General features: G+C 41.5%; 2 protein-coding genes across 8 annotated transcripts in view; both read left to right on the top strand.

Moving 5' to 3' along the window:
- exoc4 (exocyst complex component 4) overlaps window positions 1-4,162 on the top strand; it is a 115,632-nt gene extending 111,470 nt beyond the window's left edge. The window contains exon 20 of the mRNA XM_069164888.1: window positions 2,007-4,162. Coding sequence (XP_069020989.1) covers window positions 2,007-2,244 — 238 coding nt within the window. The 3' untranslated portion in view covers window positions 2,245-4,162. The remainder of the gene's footprint in view (window positions 1-2,006) is intronic.
- A 979-nt stretch (window positions 4,163-5,141) lies between these two features.
- lrguk (leucine-rich repeats and guanylate kinase domain containing) lies at window positions 5,142-21,190 on the top strand. Of its 7 annotated transcripts, none has more exons than XM_069164913.1 (21): window positions 5,142-5,435; window positions 5,679-5,732; window positions 6,011-6,109; window positions 6,307-6,388; window positions 6,580-6,680; window positions 6,962-7,043; window positions 7,211-7,335; window positions 8,695-8,838; window positions 9,412-9,492; window positions 9,679-9,765; window positions 9,911-10,017; window positions 10,673-10,792; window positions 13,399-13,495; window positions 15,731-15,844; window positions 16,003-16,204; window positions 16,962-17,045; window positions 17,633-17,790; window positions 18,042-18,130; window positions 18,546-18,614; window positions 19,933-20,057; window positions 20,361-21,190. In XM_069164913.1, the coding sequence occupies exons 1-21, from the start codon at window positions 5,307-5,309 to the stop codon at window positions 20,588-20,590; spliced, it is 2,379 nt and encodes a 792-aa protein (XP_069021014.1). In that variant the 5' UTR covers window positions 5,142-5,306; the 3' UTR covers window positions 20,591-21,190. The 7 variants fall into 7 exon arrangements, with proteins under 7 accessions (XP_069021014.1, XP_069021015.1, XP_069021013.1 ...); XM_069164914.1 differs by having other exon boundaries at window positions 10,670-10,792; window positions 19,936-20,057; XM_069164912.1 differs by having other exon boundaries at window positions 10,670-10,792.
- Window positions 21,191-24,481: the final 3,291 nt, after the last annotated feature.

The raw sequence follows: 24,481 nt of genomic DNA, 5'->3' as shown, positions 1-24,481 counted from the left end.
TGCTTTCACTGAATAGCTGCTCTGACAAATCAGCAGAAGCCTCTGCTGTTGACCCGTCCTTGGCCAAACATGCCAGACTGTGCTCGTAAAGGCAGCTACTGCTAAACAGTGTCAGCCACCCATCCAAAATGAGTTCAGTGTCATACTGAAACAAGCTTCTCTTGTTACGTTAGGGGCCATAAGAAACAATCTCTATGTCAAATTGTCGATTTACTTCAAATCATGTGTACCTTACGTCGTGGATATCTGTTGCCAGCAACGCTTCTCAATATTAACATCCTGTAAGGGTGGAGACGTAACAGTTTTTTTCCAACCAAGCATTCGTGAAGACAACCAGCTGGGTTGTTTACATACTTGCCTTTGCACTTGTTGTACTGGAGGATTCCAATAGAGGGCAGACCAGACAACTGTGGATATGTTCTGGTTTTGCCCAAAAAAACTGGAGCGAAAACTGTTTTCAGTTGAATGCTGACTGATAAAATTGATTCGCCAGCTCAGACAAACCACACCATCCCCACTCAGTTTGTCCAACTTTTTTTGTCGTGCACAGACATAACATATTACTGCATTACCACGCAACTCCAAAGTTATGATGAAAACTACCGGAGACCTGATCTTCTCTGAGTAATTGCATAAATCAAGCAAAACTCACCTTATTGATTTTCATATTGTAAATAATAGAAACCAGTGTTGTCTTTGGAGAAAAAAAAAAATCTAAATCTAATAAAATGAAAAATAGGTTGCATTCAGAAATGATAAACAAAAAACACATTGTAATATGATTAAAAAAAAAAAAAATTAAAAAAAAGCTCCAGAATTGCTGCTGAAATGACCTTCAGGTTAGATGAGATTTCTTTGTAAATGAATGTGTACATAATGAACAAAAGGTACATATGACTACAAGCTGCAGTGTTTGTGTTCTTGAAGGGTGTCTCAGTTTATGGTCTGAGGTTAAACATACCATAAGGGACTGTACTTCACCTCCTCTGCTTTTGCTCTGGCTGCATCAACAACTACAGTATGGACGCGTAACATTTAGTGTATCTTCAGAGAACAGGATTTGTCCCACAGCTTGGGACACACTGTGGTGAAATCTATTCTACTGTGTGTATTTTGGTCTGGCTGTGTGTATTCTTTTTTAGAGTAATTCCACACACACACACACACACACACACACACACACACACACACACACACACACACACACACACACGCACTCTACAAGGCATTTGGCCTGTTTTACCCTCCGAGCAGAGAAAAATAGTCTGTTGCTGCATCCCGACACTATTCAGTGCATTACTGTACGTCCAGGCTCTCTTGTTTGTGCACAGGAATGTTTATATTGTGTTTGTAACCAGTTAAGTTTCAACTAAAATTCATATTTATGGGCCAATATTGTGTGTTATGGCAAAAAAAAAAAAACTGGCAATGTGTACAAAACAAATACACACACTGTTTCATTTTTGGTATATTTGACCTTTATGTGTATTGTTTCAGTCAGCAGGTGCAAGTGTGTGTTATTCGTTAATACTTCCTCTATCTTTGTGCTCCTGCTTTGTCAGTATGTACTTCACGCTCTTTCAAATGGCCCACTGAGGCATTAGGTCCCGGTTAAAGACCTATTAATTCTACACACACCTCCTTCCTCTTTTCGCTCTTGTTAACAGTATTTCATTAGAACGGTCTCAGTAGTTTGTAGCCGCTGAATGTTTTCCCTCTACCTTCCAATCCCAGCAGCAGCAGGTCCTTGAAGTCCTTTTTAAGAAAATTGGGTGTGACAGCAACAACAGTTCACTTGGCTTTTGTGTTTTCCCTTTGTTGTTATTGTTGTTCCTTTTGATTCCGCACTGGAAAAATGAAAAACAGAGGAATATAAAGTGTTGCTTTGGTGCGTAACTTCTTTCTTCTCCTTGATTCGCTATCCTTTGCTTTCGTCGCTGTGCCACTTCATTGATTTTCTTCATCTGTACGCTCTTCACCTGTTGTTGTTTTCTCTCTCCTTTCAGGCAGTACTACGAGATGCTGTACAACACTGCTGATGAGCTGCTGAACCTGGTGGTGGACCAGGGTGTTCGCTACACAGAGCTGGAGTACATCAATGCCCTGTCCTTGCTCCATCGCAGTCAGACAGGCGTCGGGGACTTGAGCACCCAGAACACCCGGCTGCAGAGGCTGAAGGAGATCATCTGCGAGCAGGCCGCCATCAAGCAGGCCACTAAGGACAAGAAGATCACCACCGTGTAAAGATAGAACAACGATGCCATTTACCCACCATGTAACCTCTGTCCTACAGGTCTTTAGCTCTTTCAGATGTCTGTAGCAGGAAAACGTGTTGTAGATAATTGAGTCATATTTGCAAGACTAAAGCGTGATTGAGAACATCTTACAGGATGGGGGATATTTAAGAATTTGGTTAGAAAACACTGCAGTAGAGGCTTCAAAAATCAGGTGATGAAAAGTGTGTCTTCTCCATTTCATCTTCCCTGACGTGATATACCTTTTTCCAACTCTACTTGTGTAGATTATATAGAGATATATATCATCCCAGGCAGCACTGACTCACTCTGATTGGGAAGTGAGATGACAACCTACATAACTGCACACCTTGCAAGTCTAGTTGTCCCATGTGTCTTTGTCATAAGGTTACTTATTCTGTCAGATTCCACTTTTTAAAAGACAACAAATCCAGCGTGCACACCCAGACTCTCACAGTCCTCTGCTCATCGTGACTACAGCTCCAGATAAAAGGCGATTGTCTCGGACACTCACCCAAACTCAGGCCCCATCTCATCTCATTTTCCTATTAGATCTAAACTGCTGCTCTCAATTACACCTCTATCTCTCCTCTCCTGGCAGCCCCATGGGCCCACTGATTCTGTCTGCAATAACAGATGCCAGATTAGACTGTCTGAATGAGGCCACATCTTCCGCCTGCTGCCAATTTGGGTTGGTCCCCCAAGAATTCCCGAGCTGAGAATTGCATCATATCTGGAGTTGTTAAAAATCTGCTTATCTGTCTTTTTTTCTTATAGTTTGTGCAGTAAACTTGGGGAGCTATTGTGGAAAGTTATGAGTAACTTAACACTTTTTTTTTTTTTTTACAAATTGGACAAAGACAGTATTGAATTTGTTTTTGCAGATTTCTGTATCATCCTTCTTTAAAACAGACACAGGGTTTATTCCAAGTGTTATATTTCAAGATCAGCATACCACAGGAGCACGACTGGCACTTTTCGTGTTAAGACGTGTGCGCAAAAAGATTTCATCCGTCGTACTCGCTATATAGAATTGAAACCATGCAATTCTGAATCTTTTTTTTTTGTCATCCTTGCTACATGCGCTCAAGTCTTTTCAAGTGATCTGAGCATATGAACTCAAGAGACGATAACAAATCCCCCCAGCCCACCCACCCTCACCACAACCCTCCCTGTTTTTTAGTTCATTAAGTTGCGAGAGAAGTAGTTAACGAGAGGAAGAGAGGGGAATGGGAGCCTTGTCAATACAGCGGGCCCAGCGCTGGTCTCCCTGAAGCCCACAGAGCAATCCATCATAATGACACATAGGCTGGGATCGATGGGAAAACAACCGCGGAGCTGCTGAGTGGTTCGCCTACCACTCTGAAACGTACACTTGGTGTAAAATCTCAAATCTGCTCATTCATCTGTTCACTTGGGAGCCACTTTTGTGAGGTTATACATGGGAAACTTTAATACAATGTTAACTGACTGTGTCATGTCACTCACAGATACTATTAGACCACAATAACACTGCACACAGATAAGCCATAAAAGTCCAGAGGGCTTGTGTATTGTATTATCCTCAAATATGTAAGTGAGCCCCGCTTCTGCTTTTCAGGCTTTGAATTCATGAATTAAACATGTGAAAAGTAATAAAAGTTCATTTTTGGAGTCAAAACTCAGCTCTTCTGCTCTTCTATTTCAGGTTTCTTTTTCTTTGCAATGGGCCTTTATTTTGCACGTCTGTTTGATGAGAGTCATTTTATGTTTCACGTAAGAATGTATCGGATTGTAATACATCAAGCTGTTTCAGTCTTGAACAAGTTTAAACATCCTGCTTGTTCCTCTGGTTGATACGTGTCTACTCCAAATCAAGCACACACGATTTGTCAGTGCAAACACTAAAATAAATTCTTCAAATTCCAGTTTTTCTTCGTGTTTTTTGTACTCCCCCCCCTCCCTCCTCCCTTGTGTGTTTACAAAACGGTCACAGTTTCCAGTGAGGAATGTTCAGCTGCCCGGTGTTCATACACAGTAACCGTCTTCCACACATGTCAGTCTGTCGCTGTTTTGATGCAGTGGAAATGTTTCTGCCCTGTATCCAAAACCAACACCAAAGGATGTACTAAACATGACAGGTTCGATGTGTTGTGTGACATGGCTTTAAGCATGAAGTGCTACAGTGTAGCATATTGGAATCAGAAAAATAAACACAGGCAACATACCACCTGAAGGCTTGTGTTGTTGTGGGCATCAGTCCAGAAATGGGGGGGGGGACTCTTCCTGGCACGGTATGGTATTTGCTGTGCTTGACTGTGTTATCAGCCCTGTTGTGACTAATATCATTGAGCCCTGGTGTGAAAATCCAAAGTAGAACAGTATATATATGTAACATTTCTGAGAAAAGGTTTCACAGATTATTGCCATTGTGTCAAATCTTGCAGCAAAATTGTCTCCCATTTTTAAAAAACATTTTTTTTTTTACACAATACGCTCTAGGTATAATGATAGATAATGCAACGTTTCAAGGTGTAAGGCGAGCTCTTTACGCATTATCTAGTATTGGTTTTAATTTCAGGAGCCAGTAAGGACACCCGCTGAGTGCTGACAAAATGGTAAACCTGGTATCTCAAAATCTAAGCAGGTGTTTCCTTGATCCACCCTGTAGGACGGTGCCTTCCTACTGTGAGCTTCACTCACATGTTTTCTTCTTGCTCTCCAGAGTTATAATGTTTTTTTTTGTTTTGTTTGTTTTTTGTTTTTTTTTATCTTCACCTTAAATAACCTTGGAAAGTAACACGGAGCTCACAGGTGTTCAGAGCGTCACGCTTGGGTGGAGATAAACCACAGCACCCACAATGCCGTTCGCCCGACACTTGCCTTGTGTTGCCTAGCGACGGCAGCTTGTGCTTCGTGTGAAAAGCTAAGCTCGGTGGATATTTCGACTTCTTTAAACCGCAAAGTCCTCACGGTTGACAGCTTAGAAGTCAGTCCTTCCCCGACTTTTTCTTCTTTTTTTAAAAAAATGTTTTATTTAATTTTATTTATTTTTTTTTAAATCGTGAAATAATGGAGGAAACAACGAGTCAGCAGTTTTCTTCCGCGTCGCCGCCCTGTTGTCCCCCGGGGTCCCTCCCCGACGCTCCCTCAGCAGAGAGCCCGAGCGACGGGGAGCCGGAGGACAACAGAGAGATGGAGGTACGGACGGGATATATTAGCGAGCAAAAACATTTAAAAGCGACGTGCGGTGTGTGAAACTTTTCTTTCAGTGTTCAGTTCATTGTCTGTAACTTTGTTGTTTTTATGACGACGACGACAACAACAATAACAACAACAACAACAAATGCAGCTAATAGCTATAATATCATTGTACCAATGAGGAAAGAATTGTATAATGCAGCATGCTGAATAAACCCCCATATTTATTCCGTTGTGCAACAGGTAAAGCAGGTCACCTTGCACAAGAGGTCTGAGGATGTAAAACTTCACAACAAGGTCAAATGGTTGATTTTTTTTTTTTGATTTTTTTTTTTTTTTTTTTTTTTTTTTGCAACTTGAGATTTTAACAGCAACGAGAGTGCGTGTAGTGCATGAACAGTCTGTGCATGTTTGCTTTAAGCTTCAGAAAGCTGCGGGCACTTGTGGTGATGCTTACAGTCGCCTCGCGCCAGATGCATTATTTTTCAAATGCCGCAACTGCACCCGTTACAACAGAGATGTCTAGATTCGCTGTTCTAATAAAACACCTACATTTGATTTGTTTACATTCACAGAAAGATGGTGTTTTAACTGCCGAGACGGTCTCCAGCAGTTTATCCCAACACGGACGCTTTGGCCCCGGGCTGCAGCACCTGTTCCACCTCTCTCTGCCTGTGAGATATATAGATTATGTAATTATATAATGTGGCCTGCGAGTCTGTTTACTGTCTGTTCAATCAAGACAAAGCAGTCTCTGACAATCCTTTTATATCCACGTTGTGTCTTGTTATTGTTTTGTTGACAATTTGCTTTGCAGTATAATTTTGTGACATATGAAGGTTAACCAACTTTGTATTTTTCTCCGCTCTAGAGTCACAATCTAAGTGACGTATCTTTGTTGTGCAGTTATGTCCATCTGCAAAAGTTGGAACTGCCACACAACAAAATTAAAGGTGACTTTTTGTTATTCCCAGATTGACTAATTAAGCGTCCTCACTCCTACTATTGCGAGATTTGCAATTTATTTAATCCCGTAATTTCCTTCACATCATCACATAGCAATATGTGTTTCAGACACAATGTATTAACGTTTGCTGCTGTTCCTATCCTTTGGTCATTTACTCTAACGCTTCTCAACTGCCAGATTTATCCTGCGTGAGCCACATGCCATACCTCGTCACTCTGGACGCTTCTCACAATGAAATCTCCAGCTTCTTTGAATTCCAGCCGCCCAAGAACCTAAAGGTAACACAGGACCTTGAGCTGACAGGATAAGACAACATTTGATTGGTGGCTTGGGTTTCCTTCTCCTGCGCTATTCCCTCCAGATAGGACTGGATTTCCATAGCCCATCTGTAGTCACTTTGAATATGCTTACAAGGCATTTACTGCCCTTGACTGACAGTGAACTTTAGAACATTCTTTTCCATCCTCTGTGGATTTAGTTGAAGGATTTCTTCAGTGAAATGTACTTTTCATGACTTTTGTTAAAAGTGTGCTGTTTTTTTTTTTTCTTTTTTCTTCAGGAGGTCAGTTTCTCCCACAACCGTATGACAAAAATGAAGGATTTGGGACCCTTTTTATTCCTCACTAAAATGGATCTGGACTGTATCCTTACTGAGAAACATTTACATTCATCCACATGGACCTGAACACTTTGCCTCCTCTGTCAATCATACACACACAGAAATATTTGTTAAACCACTATAATCATCTTTCTTTACTTCACAAATCTTTCCCTGGTGTATGTTTTTTCTTGACGTGCTTGTACTCAGACAACAGCTTCTGTGAGATCAGTGGTCTTGAGAAATGTCACAGTCTCACCCATCTCAGCCTGGCACACAACAAGATCTCACGGATCAGCAGCCTGGACAATCTGCCTCTCACACACCTGTGCCTTGTAGGTTCTTCTCTATTACAGATATTTAATACAGTTACAGATACAGTACACGGAAGCACAGGCTTTACAAGCTGCTGCTGGCAGGACTTCTGTTTACATGTATGGCATCGCATGATGTTTTTTTTTTTTTCCCCTCCACGTGTTGTCTCCTTTCACACACACACACACACACACACACACACACACACACACACACACACACACACACACACACACACACACACACACACACAATATTGGGTCATTTTTAACTATTCTTCCTTGTGTGTATTTTACCTCCATTTCACCTGTTTCTGTTTGTCTCTCGTTTTCTATCCTCTCTATGTTCTCTTTATGTCTGTTTTTGGCCACATTTTTACATTCAGTAAAACCTTGGCCCCTTGTTCGAAAATCACCATATGGTTCAACAGCAGGCCTTTTCTATCTCTCCCTCTCTCTCCTCCTGATTGCGTGTGTGTGTGTGTGTGTGTGTGTGTGTGTGTGTGTGTGTGTGTGTGTGTGTGTGTGTGTGTGTGTGTGTGTGCACACATGCATGTTCTCTCCTTTATCAGTGTTTCCTCATTGTCAGCAGCCATCGGTCTGGCTGCGTCTGCCCCTGTCTGTAGCTTCTGCTTTGGGACCAGCTGCTGCTGTTTGAGTGGGCCTGGACCAAATTCAGCATACACACACACACGCACACACACACACACACACACACACACACACACACACACACACACACACACACACACACACACACACACACACACACACACACACATTCATGCATACCCCGTCCATCCAGCATCCATCTTATCCCATTCCTGACCCCTCTTCGTCACATGCTGCCTCCCTAAACAGCGCGGCACTGTCAGCCAGCCTGTTTCCTAGCCCATCATAGCACCGACCCGGAGCTTCAAGGGACCAGCACAGTCACCCACCCCCACTGACAGCAGCCCTCTGCCAGGCAACATGCTTGGCAAGAGCAGGGCGAGGTGTGGCCAGACGGCCAGATAACAACTTTCGTCAGTGGAATGGAGTAAGAATCAGGCTGGGGACCCTGACAGCGGAGGAGTGCCCAGGTCTTGTTCCTTAGTTAGTTAGCGTGCTGCGCTAGCACCTCGCCAGCTGTTTGGCTGTCACTCCTCACTGTCAGGATTTTGCAGAGAGGCAGGCCTGCCACTCAACTCGCGACTGATAGGAAAGAAAGTTCAGGCACCCTGCAGAACGACCATGACATGTCCTTAATATTTATTAAGTGAGAATCATTGACCGTGTATGAAGCAGAGCTGTGGGTAGGAAGCCGCTCGTGTGCCTGCATGTGCATAAATATCATGCACCTGCCTCGTAGAATGTGTCCTCTTTCCTGTCTGTGTTCAGAGGGGGAACCAGCTGGAGAGAATCGGAGGGATGGAGAATCTGAAGAGCCTGCAGGTTCTCGATTTGTCTCTGAATCGCATCAGCAGTCTTTCTGGCCTCCAGAACCTCCACCTACTGGGCTCCATCAACCTGGAGAAAAACCTGGTAATGATCTCAGAGAACTGTCAGAAGGAACCGTGTTAAATATTCAGATATGCATTCGTCAGCCTACATTTTACAAGCTATTAAGATGACTATATCAGATTAAAATTCAGAAACAAATGTGACATTTCCCCTCAAACCTCCTGAAACTGGAAATAGACTCACAAAGAACACGTCTTGTCATGAATTTTCAGATCTGGCTCTGGAAATGCTCTTTAAACTCATACAATAACTTTTTTGTTGTGCCACATGCTGTATATTGTCATAATACGTGAGTGGTGAAATGTTATTATTAATTCATAAATGTGTTGTTGTCTGAAGTTATTTTAATAGGTTTCATGACTGTCTTTGGATCATAATCTATCACCCTTGTTAGGCCACCCTGTACATCACACGCAAAAGGAAAACCAGCCAAATTACAGATTTAAGAGGTTATTTCCACAAACTTCTAACACACTCTAATACAGGAATGATCACAGTCTGAAACGACATCTGAAGTGTAGTGGAACAAAATAGTCATGGACAAGATACTGTCACACAGCGACTCCACACCATTAATGTGTGTTTTCGTTTCAGATTAGCCAAATTCAGGAATGCAAGCACATCCATGATCTTCTCCTGCTGAGGGATCTCAATCTGCAGGGAAACCCTGTGCAGGTAAGCAAACCCTTTACTGACCACTGCCCTAAACTATGAGAACATTTATTCAAAGTGTGGAAATATGCTAGAGGTCCACTTTCCTTCTTGCATTCAGCCTGTAAGTGTTTAAGCTTCTGCCTTTCTGAAGTTGTCGGGTGTTTAGCACAGTTTTTGTAATGTATCCCATATGAATGTAATTGGTAGGAGCAACCTGATTACAGGCTGGCAGTCATCTTCCTCCTCCAGCATCTGACTGTTCTGGACAAAGAGAAAGTCACTGCTGAAGAAAAGGTGTGAATAGACATCAAAAATTATTATTTGGTTCATTTAACAGCATAAAGCCTGAATAGCTGACACCGACCTAACGCACCTGTCATGTTGCAAAGTGGCTATTAGACTGCTTCTGTAACTCTCCATTACCAACGTTAAATCCCAGGTGTCATCTGTAAACAAGTATGACCCTCCTTTGGATGTGGTGGCAGCCAGGAATCACATGACCCACCTGGTCTATCAGATGATGCAGCCGCAGGTCCTTTATGACAGGTCGGTACAAACATGTGGCGTTGTTTCATATCTTCACCTCTAAACGGTCCCCAGTTTACGTAACATTAACTGATTTATTACAAGTATTTAAGCATATTTTTTTTTAGGAAGAGCACTTTAAATATGAAGGTTTAAAAACAATCTGGGCGTGATTGATTCGTAATAATGTTACATATCTCATGAAATAAACTACCAAGAAAGTTGTTTTCAAACTTGAGCAGCAGTTCGTCAGCAGTGTTTCCGTATTGCTCGTGTTATCTGCTCTCCGAAAGAAAAAAAATTTGTTCATGTGTCAGCACTTTTTTGAAAACATCCATCATCAGCAAATAAAAGCTGCGGCTCCAGTCAATTTACCATTCTCCACTGTGCTTACTAGAAAGACCACATCCATATTGCCCACAAGGCTCGCGTTTATATTGACTGTAGGAGTGGCTTTCAAGCACAATGAGCTTTTTACTCTCGCTTCAGGGTTTCTTCTACTTAAACTGTGCTCATTTTATGAAAGGACGATAACTCCTTCTGAAGCTAAGAATGTACCTGTGAAATGAAAGTTAATGACACACCTGTGTGTGTGTGTGTGTGTGTGTGTGTGTGTGTGTGTGTGTGTGTGTGTGTGTGTGTGTGTGTGTGTGTGTGTGCGTGTCTCTTCAAGCAGTACACTGCCCAGTACAGACTCTCCATACCCAATGCTGGTGCTGACAGGACCTCAAGGCTGTGGGAAGAGAGAGCTGGCTCACAGACTGTGTCATGAGTTCAGCGAGTACTTCTCTTATGGGTCAGTTGTAGTGCAGTCTCATGCCGGACTAGTGTCAGTGAACAGCACATGCCCTGTCCATCATATTAACCAGGTTAATATCATAGACAGCTCTTTGGTTTCCACAGAGTTGGGACTAGCTGAAAGCTACATACAGTGGTGTGAAAAAGTGTTTTCCCCCTTCCTGATTTCCAATTCTTTTGCATGTCTTGTCACACTTAAATGTTTCAGATCATCAAACAAATTTAAATATTAGTCAAAGATAACACAAGTAAACACAAAATGCAGTTTTTAAATGAAGGTTTTTATTATTAAGGGAGAAAAAAAAAATCCAAACCCACATGGCCCTGTGTGAAGTGTTTGCCCCCTCCTGTTAAAACATAACTTAACTGTGGTTTATCACACCTGAGTTCAATTTCTCGAGCCACGCCCAGGCCTGATTACTGCCACACCTGTTCTCAATCAAGAAATCACTGAAATAGGACCTGCCTGACAAAGTGAAGTCGACCAAAAGATCCTCAAAAGCTAGACATCATGCCGAGATCCAAAGAAATTCAGGAACAAATGAGAAAGAAAGTAATTGAGATCTATCAGTCCGGAAAAGGTTATAAAGCCATTTCTAAAGCTTTGGGACTCCAGCGAACCACAGTGAGAGCCATTATCCACGAATGGAGAAAACATAGAACAGTGGTGAACCTTCCCAGGAGTGGACGGCCGACCAAAATTACCCCAAGAGCGCAGCGACGACTCATCTGAGAGGTCACAAAAGACCCCACAACAACATCCAAAGAACTGCAGGCCTCACTTGCCTCAGTTAAGGTCAGTGTTCATGACTCCACCATAAGAAAGAGACCGGGCAAAAATGGCTGTATGGCAGAGTTCCAAGACCAAAACCACCGCTGAGCAAAAAGAACATTAAGGCTCGTCTCATTTTTGCCAGAAAACATCTTTGATCCCCAAGACTTTTGGGAAAATACTCTGTGGACTGACGAGACAAAAGTTGAACTTTTTGGAAGGTGTGTGTTCCATTACATCTGGCGTAAAAGTAACACCGCATTTCAGAAAAAGAACATCATACCAACAGTAAAATATGGTGGTGGTAGTGTGATGGTCTGGGGCTGTTTTGCTGCTTCAGGACCTGGAAGACTTGCTGTGATAAATGGAACCATGAATTCTACCGTCTACCAAAACATCCTGAAGGAGAATGTCCGGCCGTCTGTTCGTGACCTCAAGCTGAAGCCAACTTTGGTTCTGCAGCAGGACAATGATCCAAAACACACCAGCAAGTCCACCTCTGAATGGTTGAAGAAAAACAAAATGAAGACTTTGGAGTGGCCTAGTCAAAGTCCTGACCTGAATCCTATTGAGATGCTGTGGCATGACCTTAAAAAGGTGGTTGGTGCTGAAAAACCCTCCAATGTGGCTGAATTACAACAACTCTGCAAAGATGAGTCGGCCAACATTCCTCCACAGCTGTAAAAGACTCATTGCAAGTTATCGCAAACACTTGATTGCAGTTGTTGCTGCTAAGGGTGGCCCAACCAGTTATTAGGTTTAGGGGGCAAACACTTTTCCACACAGGGCCATGTGGGTTTGAATTTGTTTTTCTCCCTTAATAATAAAAACCTTCATTTAAAAACTGCATTTTGTGTTTACTTGTGTTATCTTTGACTAATATTTAAATTTGTTTGATGATCTGAAACATTTAAGTGTGACAAACATGCAAAAAAATAAGAAATCAGGAAGGCGGCAAACACTTTTTCACACCACTGTAGATCTGTAAACTTGCATGTTGATTCCCTGTGGGACTAATTAAAGGAGCAACTCTGGAAAATAAATGCATAATGATATATGCATAATACAAAAAATGTAACACTCTGAACCTTAATACATTTAAAAATCGTGTTTTTAATAATCTTAACGCCATATCTTAACAGTTTTCCGTCTCACTGATCGCTCCTGCTGTCTAACGTAGCGCTGAAGTGATCCTTCAGATCATGTATGTGTGACGCTTAAGCAGTTTCAGTTAAACGGGTCAAGTCAGGACCTTTGCCCCAGTTGTACCTTGTCGGTTTATCACAGGTGTTTTGTTCTGACAATGCAGGACATTAAAGCATATGAATGTTCAGAACACACAAATGAGGAATTTCACTCTGAAAGGACTTTTATAACATTAGAAGATACCAAGTCAGCCTTTCAGACTCAGACTGCTAGCTGTGGCTTAACTTATGAATACATTTTGCACAGAATTATTTCAGTGACCAGTAACTCAAGTTTCAACATAAAGTACATATGGCATGTGAGTGTTGAATTAATATAGACTTTTGAACTGCTCTTTATATGAGAGAGGAAAACACATGGAGAGGTTTGCAAATGAAACTTATATCAAGTTATTGATATATGAGAATGACCTACTGCTTCCACCTGGTAGTTGGTTTGAGTGTCTGGAACAGTCTAGAAGTCCACGGGGGTTTGCCCTGGCACTTAGCCCCCCTACTGGCTCTCTTTAGTGTTAAAGATCTGGGATTTTGTATGTTCTTTCTGTCTGTAAATTTTATACTGGATATTCTACATGCAATCTCCAGACTGTGAGTGTTTCTCTACTTTGGGTCTGTGTGTTTCCTCAGAACCTGTCACACCACACGGGGGCCCTACTATGGTGAAGAGAATGGAATTGATTACCATTTTGTCAGCGAGGAGGACTTTCAGAACCTGATTCATATGGTGAGATATCGTGAAACGTTTTGTTTTGTTGTATTTGCATTTGTATTGGTTTTGTTTGTTTTTCTGCATCATGAGCTTCAAGAACAAAATACACGTTTCCAGATTATTTTGAGTTGAGGATTCAGAAGAGCTGTATGTGCTCAGTGTCAGAAATTAGTCATATGTATTAATACTTGCCCACAATTTAATTAAATATACATTGGGGATTTGATTAGCTGTATTTCAAGTGTGCTGGATTCACACATCTCCTTCAGCAAGTTTAAAATTGACTCCACTCCCTGGCCTTAATGAGTAGAGAAGTTGAGATAATTACTTTTACTTGGGTGGATTGATTTTACATGAACTCGCTGATAGTTTTTTTTTTTTTAATAACGATGCCTTTATTTGAATGGATCTTTTTTGTAAATGGCCATATTAATTTAATTTAATTTCAGGATGAGATATCACAGCATCTCCTTCAAGTCTTTGCTACGTAAATGCTGATTATTAATCTGACAAGGACACTGAAAGATAATAGAATGAAAGCCATCAAATGCAGACGCTGTTCAGATTTTCACCAAGAACGCTCTAAGAAAGTGGTCGCACAACTGGCTCTCATTCATCACACCAACTCTTTGAGGATAACAAAAGCATCAAATCACTGAATTTCCACGGTCAGAAAAATGAGTCCTTGGGTCTTGGACACATTTGTTTTCCATCTTGTCTCCCACGTCAAGCTGCCTGTTGCGTAAGAGCGGTGTGGGATTATTTATAGAGGTCTGGGTCACAGAGTGATTTACGCAGGAAGCGCTTTGATGCTGGGATTGATGCCTTTTTGTCGACTTCAACGGAGGTTAACTTTACAGTCTCCTCCTCCCTCTACTCGATTTGTCCATTCTTCTCCTCCCTCCGTCCTTCTGTTGCCGTCTACTTGGTTTACTGCTCTCCTGTCCTCCCTTATTTATTTATTTTTTTCTATTCTTTATACTTTTGATGTGTCAGCTTCCCTTTTCAATCAAATGTGCTCTCCAGTAACTATACAGTCACATCCTCCCGAAACCACTTGTCATAGCTGGTTTTTTTTTTTTAAATCATTTTTTTTGTAGTGTTTTTCCTTTATTAGATAGGTGCAGTAGAGCCCGACAGGAAATGTGGGGAAATAAAACAGGGAAGTGACATACAGTAAAGACTCGTTAGGAGTTTAGCAGTAGACTCACTGCCGACGGCATTTGCGCCCATGCTGCCTGCAGGCTAAACACGCGGCTTTCAGGTCGCCCTCTTGTAACTGTTCTCATACAGAATTTACCCCAAGCAGCTGTCTCTGGTACTTATTATACTCTTTACCCTGGCACAGACACAATGGACTGTGCTATATAATTTTTGTCTGAATAGCTGTCTGGTAACACAAGAGTAATGTTTGTAATTAAGTTTTTGAAGGCTTTTCAATTGCCTGTTTAGGACGATTTTGGCAAACAAACATAACATTTGAGGGTCTGTGTGTAAAATCCTGGTGCTTTTAGGAAACCTAGGTTAACCTTGTGTAAATAATTCAGTCAAATTACATTCACGGTGCTGTATAATGTTGCAATGATGTATTTATTTCATACTGTGTGCTGTTGTAAAAGGGAAAGGAAGCAATTGTTTTCAAAAACAAGTCTGATTCAAAATAAATCCAAGCTAGATGACACATCTCTGGTTGAAATACTGCTTCCTGCGACTGGCTCCACATACATTCAATCAAAATAGGCTTTTGTAAAATAAGTCCAAAAAATGATCAACATTTACAAAATATAGATTTTTTTTTTTTTGTGGAGCTAATTGTTTTCTTAGACCCAGAACCATTATTAGTTACATAGGTATTCCTGAAGCCACCTTTGCAACCAGTGAAAAAGGAACAAGAATTCCTGAGTATTTGATGTTCTGAAGCGTACAGGATTTGGACATAAGCTTGTTCAGATTGATAAATTGGGCTGCTCAAATAAAACTTCCCAAAAGACAAGGTCGGAGGTCATGTGTGAGATGTAACAAAGAGATTCTTGCCCTGACTGCCAGGTCAAGAGTTCAGTTCACAGGTGGGCAAATGACTTCAGGTTGTTAATCCTGACAGAACATGCTGGGATTGTGTATGCGTGTCAAGTATTACGTCCATCTTGGGAGATGAATGAGGCTCCTAACTGCGGTCATAACATGATTAATAGTGGGGCAGTAAAATGTCCTCTCGTTCTTTTCCCTCGTAACTGGAAATTTCCTTTTTAGGGTAAGTTTATCCAGACCATACAGTACGGGGGTCAAAGTTACGGTCTCACCAGAGATGCCATAGAGGACGTGGCTAGAGAAGGACTGGCCTGCTGTGTGCATATGGAGCTGGAGGTATGGAAACTGACTCGTACCGTATGTGATCAGCAAAGCGAGACGGATCACTCTTTTGTGTTGTCTGCGAATCATGCAAATAAAATGCAATTTGAAATGAAACAAAACGGTAACAGTGCTTCGTCAGCCAAACACAAACTGTTTGTCCATCCTCGCAGGGTGTGCTCAGCTTCAAGAACAGCTCCTTCGAGCCTCGATACATCCTGATCATCCCCACCCAGGTGGAGAAGTACACGGACCATCTGAAAAGCCGTGGACTCTACACCCCGGCACAGATCGATGTTGCAGTGTCACGCATTGAGTTCTACGCCAACACCAACAGGCAACATCCAGGATTCTTCGATAACGTTATCCCCTGTGGTACTGAAAGGAAACACTTTGTCATTGAAGTATTTTTTTTATCCTGGCATTACGGAGATGTAATATCCTCCAGTGGCTAATTAGATCTGTTTGACTAAATTGCTAAATAATGTTGGTGTTATAAACATTCACGATTCATTTTTAGCGAGGAAATGATTTTAGGGTCTGAATACATTTAACTAATTCCCAGGGGAGATTTTAGATTTTCCAAAATTTGTAACCATTGGACTGGGTGTCAGTAATGAAGAAAGTTTAAAGTCTTAAGTGAGATTTCGTTTCTCATGAGCGGTTTGTCATTGTAGTGTCTCGCAAAGCTAGAAAATACCCGGCCTTCCGCTGGCTTAGTGCAGTCCAAGTATCATTGATGTGGCGTTAGATGGATTAACACACTTCACTAAAATCCATACACTACACTTTCAATCCAATTACAGCATGTATTAAAGGCACGTAGCTGCAGAACAGCAGTGTTTATCATCCCCTCATGATAGCACTCAGACATGTTAGCTGCTTTCTAAATGAGATGAACATACAGAGAGCGTGGGACTCTCAATTCTTTTATGCACTGCCAGCACATCATTACAGTAAGGTCATCATCCCCATATCTTTGATTCATTGCTGTTTCATGGGAGAGGCATTTGCTCTTTTTCAGGACCAGATTTATTTGTGTGTGTGTGTGTGTGTGTGTGTGTGTGTGTGTGTGTGTGTGTGTGTGTGTGTGTGTGTGTGTGTGTGTGTGTGTGTGTGCGTGTGAGAGTAGATGACTGGGAAGAAGCCTACAAGACACTGAAGCTGGTCATGAAGGAGTACCTGTTGGTCGAGGAGCCTGATGACACCTCCACAGGTGTCTGTTTGTTTGCTTGCTTGTTTGTTTGTTGTTTCGTTTGTTCACATCATCATTAGCGAACGCAAAATGGTAATTTTGAGAAGCAAGGCACAGGCGGCAAAGTGGTCTCATGTGGCAAGGCAGTTTTTACCACGCCACCAGTTTTATACATCAAAGTTTATTTACATGTCACAGGAAGTATTACTCAGTACGTGAAGACGGTTGTGGGGACGCTTTGTTAAAATGTGCTCGTGATTGGCCAGGAAATCTGCGGCAAATATTTAAAAGATGCAAGTATTAATACCAGGCAAGACAGGTCTAATAAATAGATGCTGTTTGTTGCCTTACGGGAACTGTAGGATCCAGTGACTTTTCTTTTTTTAGCTTGACCCATACTGTGGTCTGCTGAATCAGTTTTGACAACCTCAATATTTATAACAGTACAAAATCTAAATTTGGAGTTTCCCTTTAAATATTTATTAATGGCATAATCATTTAGATCTGGTGGTTTCAGAATAGAATAAATGATGTCTAGTAAGTCTATTTTCATGCTACATACAGTTTTGTACCACACAGTGTTGACAACTAGTGTCTGTGTCTCTCAGCCTCAGGTGATGATCCACAGGACAAGCCGCCGTTACCCCTGTGGAGGTCAGCAACACCCTCGTCACACTATGCCACGGCTCTTGACCCCTCACATTCCTTCTACAGACCCTATTTTACCAAGATCCAAGCAGACCTCCGTCCTCAGCAGAGCAACGCTGTGAGTTACAAGATGTCTGATGAAAAATGTCTCGGTAATGACGCCTGTAAGTGAATGTTGAATCTTCATCTCGACTCAAATTTATGGAAAAAAAAAATAATCCTCCACAGTTCTCCCAAACAAGATGCTAGCTTCCTATTTCCTCCTCATCGTTCTGCTTTGCAATTTTCCTCTCCTCTTTCTCTCATCTTCCTGCTTCATCTCAACACATCCTCCTCTTCTTCCTCTTCCTCTTCGCCTCTCCTCATCAGGAGCTAGCTTCTATCAGGAGGCGCGAGCAGCTGGTGCGGGAGGCTATTGTGGGGAAGAGTCCAGGGGTCTACAGCCAGCTCTTCAGAAGGTACCGACACACACTCCACCGCACCGCAGCGCTTAATTTCAAGTGGGCGCTCTCAGCTCGGCCAAATTGGTTTAATTGGAGCACTTGTCCTAACTGCGATTTCATGGTTTGTTTTGAGTCATTGTTTGACATTGAGGGTGAAGTGGCAGGTGCCCAAATTATTCTAATCTAACTGTTTGTTACTGTGATGGGCTCTTACAGTTGCACTCTGCACTCACTCGTCCAAAAATACACTTGTCAGCATTTATAACTGCTCCCAATATGAATTAAAAAACACAAATGAACAGCCCCACATTTTATTCAAGGGGCTGTACGTTAGTGTGTTTAATGTGTGCGGAACTGCTTTTCTATCTGATTTATTCTGATGGAGATGAATGATTAAATGTCGTCTTATTTTTTTTTTTTTTTTCCTCAGTTCTGCACAAACAGCACCAACATTACTACAGAATCACGATCCTGGTACCCGTTTTCATGAGGACAGCAGGTAGTACACACACACACACACACACACACACACACACACACACACACACACACACACACACACATGATATACAGTTACACCTGCTCATATACTAATGCAGTCAAAAATGAAACCAGATGTCACTGTATGAAAATAACAGAAACATGGGTGTTCTTTAAAGTTGGATGAGATTTCACTCTGTACCTGGTTTCATAAAAGTAGCCAATTGATTTATTATGAGGTAAAAATATCCAATGGAAATCGTAAAGAAGACGATTTAGGAGCTGGAAGCTGCTTTTACTGCTGTATTCTTGACTCTTACGGCCTGTTTTTACAGCATACGTTCACTTTTACTGCGGCTCATTTTACTGGTACAAACAATGTGGGGACAAATCTGAACACACCTCCCACGCACGCACAGACACATATGTGAAAACACACAAATACACCCACTAATAAATTCTGATTTACAGCTTTTGCTGCTTTTTTGGACTTCCCAGTGTGTACACTCAGTAAACAGCCGTACTTGCACAAATGTGTATTTAATCAGTCAGACATTCCACGATATGTGTGTGCTTGTGTGAGGTTTGTGTTATGCATGAAACAGCGCCTTCACAATAACTGCAGCATCAATTTATGTCATTATGTTTTCACAAAAATATGACATTTGAGATGCATACGTACAGAGAAACATGTTCAGTCAAATTAATTTGTTCCCCGCGGGCTCATGTCCTCAGAAGGCAGGTTTCACCAAAGATGTTAAAAAAAAAAAATCAACTGGTTCTGTCATCGCAGCCTGAGTGATACATGTCCCTGGCGTGTACAGTAAGCATTACTCACCGCTGCAGTATGTCTACGGAGGGTTCCAGACATCTGTCTACTTGTTGGCAACGCTCTTAATAGGGACGTGTCTTTATCTCTGTGTGTGTATATCACATACTGGATTGTGTTGGATTCTTTTCTTTTTTTTCTTTTTTTTTTTTTTGTCACATTATTTATATCATTCGGACAAAAACGCCGTGAGTATCCCCAGCTTTGGCTTTTATAAAACACCGGGGACACCCAGAGAAACTCTGGTCCTGTTCCCACTTCAAGAATAACATTTTCAAAGCTACATTGTGCTCAAATGTCTCTCTGAAGGAGGTCTATTCTCTATCGTTTGTGTGTTTTTCCCCACTTTTTCCACCAGTTCCTTTTCACAACTTTTTTTTAAAAATTTGGTTTATTGCTGCTCACTGCATGAAGGCCCTTTTCTCGACTTGCCTTTTCTCCCCTCATGCTATGTGTGGTCTTGTCTTTCCCTCTATTCCCTCTTTTTTTTTTTCCCTCCTTTGACAAGAAGCAGCTCAGATGAGTCTCGTGCCAGCTCAGCTCTGTCTGTGCCCGGTTCGGCCGGAGACTTATCGGGCTCAGTGGAACCGCTCGACACCTCTGTCCTGGGACACGTCTTGGAAACACTAAAAGGTTGGTATTACTTTTTGATATCATCTTAGGGAATTTCTGTGTTGTTAGATATAGAAAGAAAAGAGAGGAGAGACTTTTGAGCTCCTAGACCAGGTGAAAAGCCAGTTTAGCATGTAATTTGTTGTGCTGTCAAGTTTTAATTTGAACTTCAGTTATTCATTTCAGAATGTAAAGACACTCTTTACTGCCCAAACAGTACATCTTTATTACGCGATAATCAACCTTATCGTCTTGAGTTCTGAAGACTTGTTGATGTTTTTTTCTAGATATGTGCACGTATCAAGTTAGATATTCCTATTTCAGACCAGACGACATCAGACCAAACACCTGACGACTCCCATCGAGGAACGGACCAACTCTCTGCAGCCGTGTCTCCGTCTTCCGATAGACGCCCAGGATCCAACGCTAAGCCCATCCTGCCACCGATCCCCACTGGGCGCAAGACCCCTGCAGCACCCAGCCCGGCTGCTTCACCCGGACCGAGCCCAAGCCAAGCAGTTAGAGAGGGAGGAGATGCGAATACGGAGGGATAATTCTTAAGAGGTTTTGACCCCTTCAAAAAGTTATATATTGGGTGGAGTGAATCAGTCGGTAAATGTGCTACGGCGCTCTATTTTAAAAGCTCGGTCTGGGATCTGTAAAAGTTAGCAATCGACCACAAAACCACATGTTTGTTTCTATTTCACCACAAACTCCCGAAACTGCGACGTGACACGTCCAAGTCAAACACTGTGGTTCGATTTCACTGTCAGAACTCGCCTGTTCCTGTGATCTGTCACTCGTGCTGCAACACGTCTGGATATTTTTACAATTAATACATTGTGCGTCATGAGTGATGACATTAATATATACAGTGACTACATTATAATTACAGGCAGACTTGAGCTTATCGGCCTAATAATTGGTTTACTGGCCTGAAGGTATGCATCGCTGACAGACATTGCGATCGGCAAAATGTCTCTCAGTTATGATGAATACAGTTCTGCCTTAAAGAAAACAGCTTCTTATCTTTTCATGCTAATGTTCACATATCCATGACCGGAGGAGATATTTGTTCATCTTTGAAAAGTTCATGTATGCAAAGTATTTGGTACATGTCGTGTTTCTGGAATAAAGCATTCATTTTCCTGACAGTGAAGTGGCATTATATCTCCTACTGCTCAGTAATCTCATCAAATAGGATTTGCCATTGACATGGAGTTACTGATCTTTTATGTGCTGCGTGGGGCTCTTGCCATTGGAGGATAAATACATCATTAATCTTTATATCTTCTGATGGGATTATTTATTCAACTGGAAATTAATTCATACGGAAGTTGGTGACAGGTATTAAACCGTGAGCCATCAAACAAGTTACTGTATTTTTGACAGGTCGCGCGCGTGTGCGCACATCGTATGTGCGCTCCCACATGTCTGTGGATTTGACACGCCGTTCATTAGTGATTCATTGTAAATAGAAATTGTCATCTGTCGCAGATGTACGCATTTCTTATTTAACTGGTCTGCTTGTTGGTGCGTGTGGATATGCGCATACAGTATGCATGCTTTGTTTCTTGGACTGTATGTGTGTGTGGAGCTCAGTACACACACACAAACACACACACGCACACACACAAAGCACACCTGGCCATCCATCACTGCCTTTCTTCCTCTTAGGCAGCAGATGTTGCAACCTCGTCATAATTCTTTGGAAGTTTGAAGCCAGACAGTGTCTTTCGGGCCCCTGGGGTCTAACCTACTTACACTGCAGTCTGCACCTCACTATAGCTTATCATGGACTAACATGTTGTCTTCCTGCGAATTAAAATTACATGAGATGCAACAATGTGCATAATGAAGCGATGCAAAACGCTGGAAGCCTGTTTAAAGAGAAACATAAAACGAGGTGCAGATGAAAGAATGAGTGTGAGAACCTCCCGTCACACGACTACTGCTGCTTTTCTGTTTTATGTTAATCGTTTTGGTTTTTGCCTTCCGTCATGAATTAAACCCATGCGTCAAAGTTTTATGTTTAATGGCAACATCTATATTTTTGTCTATCTCTGCTGGTTCTATGTATCATTCTCCATTGGAAAGCACTGCACCAGCGGAAGTTTAAACAGCATACGGTGTGCATGTATTACGCACCGCTCTGTCTACGGCACCACTCATCTTCACTCACTTCACCAGCTTCTGAAAAATAAACTTGTCACCTGCTTTCATCTTGGCACAACTCTTCCAGACAGTAACAATTTCTTCACTATATTGAAAAGGAGACCGCAGTTTCGGAGAGAAACCGAGACATGCATCTGAGATTTATGTTAAAACGAAAGAGCCGTTGAGGTAGATATGCGGGAAAATGTTTGCAGTTTTTACAAAGCAGAAGCACCCGATGTTATCAAATCATTTCCAATGATAGCTGTAAAATCCGATTAGTGAAAGGAAAGAGAACTGATCAAAATTTTATTGAAAGAATGCTGTAAGAAGTAACAGAAACTGAACGCAGCACTATCAGTTTGACTTACGGAGTAAATATCAATCTTAGCACCAAAAGTCCACTGTGGTCTGGAGAAGGTTTGTTCTGTATGAATCAGTTTCATGAAACTATACTATACCATGCCATGTTATATTTGACTATACTAAACAAAGTTAAACTGTCCTATATAACCTTTAACACCCATATATTCCATATGATTCAATATGATACTACTGAACTGTACAGTACTATATTATATGATACTTTGCTATATTATATGATACTTAACTATAATATACAATACTTTACTATTACTATAATATACAATACTTTACAATAATATACGATACTTTACTATAATGTACGATATTTTACTATAACATACGATATTTTACTATAATATACGATACTTTGCTATAATATACAATACTTTACTATAATATACGATACTTTACGATACTACAGCATTTTTCTGAAACAAGCCCTCTTTGTTTTTCCTCAAAAGAATGTCGATCACAAACAGTAGGCTATCAAAACACATCCACCTATTCCAAACTTTACACTGTAAGTATGGGCTGTGTCCAAAATTGCTTCCTATGCTTTAGTAGTGTATCCACTCATTTTATGTGAGAGTCTGTATCCTGAGTGTGAATTTTGTGCCCAGGGGAGCAAAAGAAAAAAGGTGTTTATGGCACGTGTACTACTTTGTACTAACAGTTCCATATATACAAAAGTGAACTGCATAAATTACAGTTTTAGGACACTACACTTTTATTATTCATATGAAGAATGTTACTGTTCATTAATTAATGTTCATTTTTATCCTTTAGAAGATAAAAAAAAAAAAAAAAGAAATCTCCTGAAATGTTTGTACTGCAAGAGATGGTCTTTAAACAGCTAATGTATTCAGTCATGTTCAGCAGTCAGCTCCAGTTTAATATAATGATACTCTCACATTGCCAGAGCTATTTCCACACTCCATTTCACTTTGCCAACATAGGATAAAGCTCTGGCTGAACCTCCTGTCAGTCTCGGATAGTTCAGAAAATGATCGGGGTTGTTTGAATTTACAAAAAGAAAAAAAAAAAATTCAGAATTGTCGATAGTGGGCCGAAACTGTTGTACAAATATAGTACTATTGTTCTGAGTCAAACATAGACTTACTTAGAGGTTATCTCGTCCATTCGCTAACCATTTTGACCTCTTGTCAGCTCGTGCACTCTTTTTCAGAAACTAATGAAAAAGAGCCTTCTAATCAGGCGGTAACCAGCAGCGTTGAGTCCTGTGAGCTGCTGCAGTGTTTCCAAAGCTGCCCCTTCTTTACGGTGACGGTGATATGTTACAAGGTACAGGGCGGCGGTTACAGCTGCTTTCCCTTACTGTGGGTTCTCCTTTAAACACTGTGTTGTGAAAAGGCGGCAGGAGAGGGGGAGGGTTACGAGGCTAAGAATGGACATGGGAAAATAGTCTGTGAAAGTACAATTATATGTTACAGACGCAGCTGTTAACGTGGTAACTGACCTTTGTGGTTCGCAGTCGGAAGGAGGAGCGGGAACACACCTACTCATTTCAAGCTGAAATGTACACATCCTTCTTATAGAGGTGAATCATTATTCTCTCTCTTTGATGGTCCCCGGCTCTCAGAATAACAGACTTAGAGTTTCCTTCTTTTGTTTCTTCATTCAAAATGCCCGTTTACCAACATAAGATGAGCACAGATGGTTCAGAGACAGCGTCGGTATTATTTGCGAGCTCGCATTAGTAATTCTTTTCGTTTTGACAGCTCCCTGAGAAGAACGAGTGCTTAAGTGAAGGACGATGAGAATGGACAGCTCCCAGGTGTTCTGGATTAGCGCTGAACTTGCCGTTTTGATTATGTTTTCTGGAAGTACTGGAAGTTGGAACGGTATGAATCGCTGACCTATATGTGGTCTACTTTCCATCTTTCTCCACCACGCTATCCTTCTTC

This window comes from Embiotoca jacksoni, unplaced genomic scaffold (assembly GCF_022577435.1).
Source record: "Embiotoca jacksoni isolate LCO1_2020_lvr unplaced genomic scaffold, fEmbJac1.0.p SCAF_32, whole genome shotgun sequence".
Taxonomy (NCBI): Eukaryota; Metazoa; Chordata; class Actinopteri; family Embiotocidae; genus Embiotoca; species Embiotoca jacksoni.
Note: the sequence above shows the minus strand (reverse complement) of the source record. Positions and strands in the feature narration are given on the sequence as shown.